Raw genomic sequence first — 5,901 nt, forward strand, 5'->3', positions numbered from 1 at the left:
GGCCCTCACACAAGACAACAAATTACTTCCCTTTGGGGAAAATGCACGTTGTGTGCAGTTAACATAAAAGTCCTTATCTATGCTCTTGGTTCCTGCACTTCAGGCATTCTGAATGAGAAGGACAACTGCCCCTACGTCTACAACGTGGACCAGCGTGACTCAGACCTGGACGGAGTTGGAGACCAGTGCGACAACTGTCCTTTGGAGCATAATCCTGACCAGGTGTGTGTCTGCGGAGGGTGTCTATATGTGTGTGTGTGTGTGTGTGTGTGTGTGCTCAAAGGGTGTGTGTGTGTGAGTGGAAGGACAGTGGCGAAGAACACAGGTGTGCCCAAGCCGCGCCGATTCATCCGTGTAGACTTATCCTTACGCCCTCTTCTGTGCGAAGAAAAACAAACCCCGAGTTGGAGCCGCGGGGAGAAGCGGCGGCTTTCGCATGCTATAGAAAAACGGGGAGGGAGAAAAAAAAATCCTCTTCACCTCGGGGGCGCAGTGAGTGAATGAGGCGAAAAAAAAGGGAGGGTTAGGGTTTTACAAAGGGCACTGGTGCGATCACTAAAGCCAGAAGGGACTGCGGAGCGGTGGGAGCCTCTTAATAAGGACAGGGCCTGGCTGTGGGTTCGTGCACGCCTCCTCGGCACACAACCCCGATGCCGGATCGCACCTGTGCCATGGTTAAGTGAGAAGCAGGAATGCACGCTGGAAGAACAACAGGAACTGTTGAAGTTGGGGGGTGCAGGCTTAGGGAGGGTGGATTTTGTTCTTTCTCTATTTCAGGAAGCAATGAAAAGATGTGTTATATCTGTGCCAAAGGTACAGGGGGCCACAGTGTATCTGGCTCCAGGGAAATGCCTTTGTTAGGGCCTGCTTGGCGTGCGAGGGTGGGGGGAACACACACGTGCCGTTTTGAAGTTTATGGTTGTGAAATTGCTTTGTCAAGGGATCAGGAAAATTATTTTTGGCAGGCCCTAAGGACACTGATGTTTTGGTGCCTGGCGAGTGACTAAGATGAAAGAGGAATGAGAAGAGGCAATAACATGAATGGGGAGATGATGATTACATGGAGAGTGAGCAGGTGATGTGATCTAAGTGGACAATTTAATTACAAAAAAGCAGACGTAAAAACCGCGCCTTTTTCCGCTCCAATAGCTCGACACGGATTCTGACCGCGTGGGAGACAAGTGCGACAGCAACCAGGACATTGACGAGGATGGGCACCAGAATAACCTGGACAACTGCCCTTACATTCCGAACGCCAATCAGGCTGACCACGACAAAGACGGAAAAGGTGATGTCTGTGACCATGATGATGACAACGACGGTATCCCTGACGACAAAGATAACTGCAGGCTGGCATTCAACCCGGATCAACTAGACTCCGATGGTAAGGAATGACCAAAAGAACCAGTGAATATAGTGTTCATGTTTTAGGAGAATTGGAGAGACATATCGACTCTTTCTCCCTCCCAAACACCAGGTGATGGTCGTGGAGACGCTTGCAAAGACGACTTTGACCAGGATAACGTGCCCGACATCTATGACGTTTGCCCAGAGAACTTCGATATCAGTGAGACCGACTTCCGGAAGTTCCAGATGGTGCCTCTGGACCCCAAGGGCACCTCCCAGATCGATCCCAACTGGGTGGTTCGCCACCAGGGCAAAGAGCTGGTGCAGACAGTTAACTGTGATCCTGGCATCGCTGTTGGTGAGTATTTAATGTCTTCCACTCTCACAAAAACAATTCCATTGCGTTTACTCACTTTTATCCAAAGCGACTTACTGTGCTAAAATAGACAAAGCCTATGTGTGCTCCATGGGAATCAAACCCAAAATCTCTTAATGAATTATCTTAATAACTCTTAATATTGTGCTCTTCTAGTTGCTCCACCAGTTAAACAATAGGAACACATGATAATTTTGTTTAGAAAAAAACAAAACTGTATTTGAGGTTGACTGATCTAACCCTGTTTTCATGTTCACCTTCATTAAAACCATTCCAGGAGAACTTGATTGAATGTTTTTAACCCTCTAACCTCTTCACCTTTGTTCAGGCTTCGACGAGTTCAACGCGGTTGACTTCAGCGGCACGTTCTTCATTAACACGGAGCGTGACGACGACTACGCCGGCTTCGTGTTCGGCTACCAGTCCAGCTCGCGCTTCTACGTGGTCATGTGGAAGCAGATCACGCAGACCTACTGGAACAACAAGCCCACCAAGGCCCAGGGCTACTCTGGGCTGTCCATCAAGGTGGTCAACTCGACCACAGGCCCTGGCGAGCACCTCAGGAATGCACTTTGGCACACTGGAGACACACCAGGACAGGTAAGATGATCTTTCAGGCCGCCCTCCCTCCCTCCCTCCCCCTGCTTCCACCTCCCTCCTTTCAGGAGCCGTCTCTCTTATCGCTCTTGGCCTTCAGGAGAGCAGAATGAGTGAGCGAACTAACGAAAAACAAACTCTGACACGGCTGTCCATCTTCTTGCTCCTGTCCAGGTGCGCACCCTCTGGCATGACCCGAAGAATGTCGGCTGGAAGGACTTCACTGCCTATAGATGGCATCTGACACACAGGCCCCGCACTGGGCACATCAGGTGGGGCAGAACGAAATGGAAACACAAATCGCACTAAGAGCTGAGATAGTCTTTAGTGTGTGAGGGCAGAGGCCAAAGATCATATCATCGAGACTTCAAACTCAAAGAGGTTTTATTGGCATGGCTGCACAATGGTATTGCCGAAGAAATGCAAAAGCAATAAATGTGCAACTGTTTTTGCTTCTGTTCATTGTAGGGTTGTAATGTATGAAGGCAAAAAGATCATGGCAGATTCGGGAAGAATCTACGATAGGACTTACGCCGGTGGAAGACTAGGCCTCTTCGTTTTCTCACAAGAGATGGTGTATTTCTCAGACCTCAAATACGAATGCAGAGGTAAGCAGCTTGATTTGATCTCTATCAACTCATCAAGTAGGTCTTGTTATCATGTTGCATTGTACAGAACCACTAGATCAAAGCAGTCATTTATGTGTGTTTTTGTGTTTTGTTCTTGTAGACTTGTAACTTCCTGCTCGGGCAGGAAGCTCGTTGAGGAATGCACCTTTCTGTACAAACATGAACATGTATTCCAAGCAAAGTCCAGGGACAGGATTTTTTAATTTTTTTTATTTTAATTAAAATTTTTCGCTACTCTTTATTCTGCGGCACGCACACTGGTGGAGCGAACCCGGCGAGTGTGGCCAGCTTCGGCAGAGAGAAACTGAGGCGGGGTGTGGGACCGAGGCTGGACTGGCTGGCTGGCTGAATGCCAGCTAAAAACCAGGACCCCTCCACCGAGAGCAGGTAGAGCAGGAACGAAACAAAAAAAGGCCCCTCCCATCCCATCCCTCCCCACCCCTCCATGCTTTGCTTGGTCGGGAGACCCATCTCTCTCAGAAAGACCTCGTTCAGCTCTGTGTGGGAAGAGATCCCTGCAGACAACTATGCACTTCAAAAAACTTTCCATCTCTCTCTTTCTCTCTCTCTCTCTCTCTCTCATCTTGCTCTTTGTGGATGTATGGGTGAATGGATGAATGGATGGATATATGGATGGATGCATGGATGGATGGATGTTACAAGATATAGTGTGACCAAACTGCCTGTAGGTCTTTGTTTTCTTGGTTGTTTTTTTTAAGATTTCTGTAAGATTTTATTTTAAGGACAAATTTCCTCAAAGGATGGAAGAGAAGGCAGGTTGGGCCTTTGAATGAACCGTTGGACAGTTGAGATGGACTGAAAGCATGTAGATGGAGCTTAGAGTGTGTGTGCTTATGAGTGTCAGAGAACTCCAAAGTCAGTGTAAAAAGGACAGTATGCTCATATCAAAGTTATTATGATGAAACACTTTACTAAGTCCAGCTTTTTCATGCAGGATTTGCTCCAACAAAGAAAACAGCAAATTTGAAATGAAAAAATGAAAACGTATTTTGTTAAGTGGCCTCTGTATTGAGGTTTGAAGGTAATGCTCTTATTCCATGGCTGGCAGTGAGACCGGTGGGCATAGAATACTCAGGGCAAGATGGTCAGCCACCATCTTAGTTTTCTCCAAACTATCCATCCTATGACAACATGGCAGGTCAAAGAGAAGAGGGCATGGACAGAGAACCTCGAGACAGCACCAGATGGCCATTAGCAATGCTATGTTAAGCTATGCTATGCTAAGCAATGCTATGTTAAGCAATGCTATGCTAAGCAATGCTATGCTAAGCAATGCTATGCTATGTTAAGCAATGATATACTAAGCAATGCTATGCTCATGTAAAATAGGATCTATCTCCAAACTGAGGGTGTTTAGAATGCAAACCATGAAAACCATTTGAATCTGAGAAGGTGAGTCAGCCCAACAGCCCATTAAAAGAAGGTGAGTCTGCACCTAACAGTTCATTAAGGAGCTTGCTAGGTAGACCTAAAGTGCAGAGGGATTCAGCTTTCAGAGTCAGTGAACAATCCCTCAATGTTGTTGAGAGTTGTTGAATTTTGTTATTTAATTATTGTACATTTTCCCCCTGCTCATTTGAATCTTATCTAGGAGAGATCTATCGACAGTTTAGGTTAAAACAAACAGTTTAGGTTATAACCAACAGAACAAGGCTCTGTCCATTTCCTTCCTCTCTCGGAGCAACAGCTTTCACGACTCTCCAGAAAGTGCCTTCCTCACTGGGGGTGACCTGTGTGCCTTTTCTATAGAAAGAGATAAAGGAAAAAAATTACTTTTGATGTACAAATATTACCTCATAGCTGTTGTACAATTTGATCAGACGAAAACCCTAAGTACTTTTCTTTTTTCCTCAAAGACACACAAATCACACAAAAACTGTTCTATTGCTACTGTAAATAGTATGACTTTATTTTCTTCAGAACGAAATACTCCTTCTCTGTACCGCCGCCTCCCCCTGCACCGTAACTAAGAGTTTTTTTAATCGATTCTTTTGCCAGTACTTCCAGTGTCTAGTACTTTTATAAGAGTAAGTTATTGTTCTGTTGGTCTTTTTTTCTGTTTTAAGACATTGTGACATATGTGTGTGTATCTGTGTGTGCGATAAGTATGTATGCGCCTGTGTGTGTGTGTGTGTGCGTGTGCGTGTGTGTAGATAAATGCTATTTAAATAATTTATCGGGGAATGCCGCCTCTGGAGGCCTCTCCGTCTGTATAAACGGTTTGCACACTGACGTGAGGATGTTCTGTTCTTTATTGTTTTTTTTTTGTTTTCTTGTTGTTCTTTTGTGTACAATTAGTGTTGCTTGTCTGTAAACATTTTTACTTAGTTGTATAATGCGAAATGTTATTTTTACCCATAGCAGTTATTTTGGTACATACTTCTGAACAATAAACAGATGTAAAGCCTCATAAAGCCTCTGTTTATGTCATTCAGCTGATCTTAATTACCGCATGCTGCCCCCCCAGTTCTGTTTACGGATATACCGTGAGGGCACGCTATAACTAATTGATCAATGCATTGAGAACAAAGGACTGAGAACAGTTAAGACACTTGGCTTATGACAGCAGAATGCCAACAGAGCTTCAGCGCTGAACCAAAGCACTGTTAGAGCTAAGAACCAAAGTGCTTTTTTCACAATCAAAAGCATCAATGTGCCGAACAGCTTGAACACTTCCGTACAAGCTGACCCACTCACAAATCAGCTCAGACTCAAGGCCCGGTTGAATGGCAGGGTGAAGTTCAGTAAAGTGGCTGAAGTTGTAAACTGACTGAGGTATGCTGAGCTCACAGCTTTACCAAACAATGAGGAAACATACGTCAAGATGGATGTTACTGCTGAGAGTTAAACATAAACATACCACCTAAACTCGCACTACAGCACATGAACATACACACACACACACACACACACACACACACACACACACAC

At 45.3% G+C, this 5,901-nt stretch overlaps 1 protein-coding gene across 2 annotated transcripts in view; it reads left to right on the forward strand.

Annotated features, from left to right (window-relative positions):
* Nucleotides 1-5,380, forward strand: part of thbs1b (thrombospondin 1b) — a 12,980-nt gene extending 7,600 nt beyond the window's left edge. For both annotated transcript variants that reach the window (XM_031581632.2, XM_012826613.3), the window contains 7 exons: nucleotides 104-222; nucleotides 1,150-1,384; nucleotides 1,478-1,705; nucleotides 2,052-2,323; nucleotides 2,495-2,592; nucleotides 2,789-2,928; nucleotides 3,050-5,380. In XM_031581632.2, the coding sequence (XP_031437492.1) occupies nucleotides 104-222; nucleotides 1,150-1,384; nucleotides 1,478-1,705; nucleotides 2,052-2,323; nucleotides 2,495-2,592; nucleotides 2,789-2,928; nucleotides 3,050-3,057 (1,100 nt within the window). In that variant the 3' untranslated portion in view covers nucleotides 3,058-5,380. The remainder of the gene's footprint in view (nucleotides 1-103; nucleotides 223-1,149; nucleotides 1,385-1,477; nucleotides 1,706-2,051; nucleotides 2,324-2,494; nucleotides 2,593-2,788; nucleotides 2,929-3,049) is intronic.
* Nucleotides 5,381-5,901: the final 521 nt, after the last annotated feature.

Source organism: Clupea harengus, chromosome 15, assembly GCF_900700415.2.
Source record: "Clupea harengus chromosome 15, Ch_v2.0.2, whole genome shotgun sequence".
Taxonomy (NCBI): Eukaryota; Metazoa; Chordata; class Actinopteri; order Clupeiformes; family Clupeidae; genus Clupea; species Clupea harengus.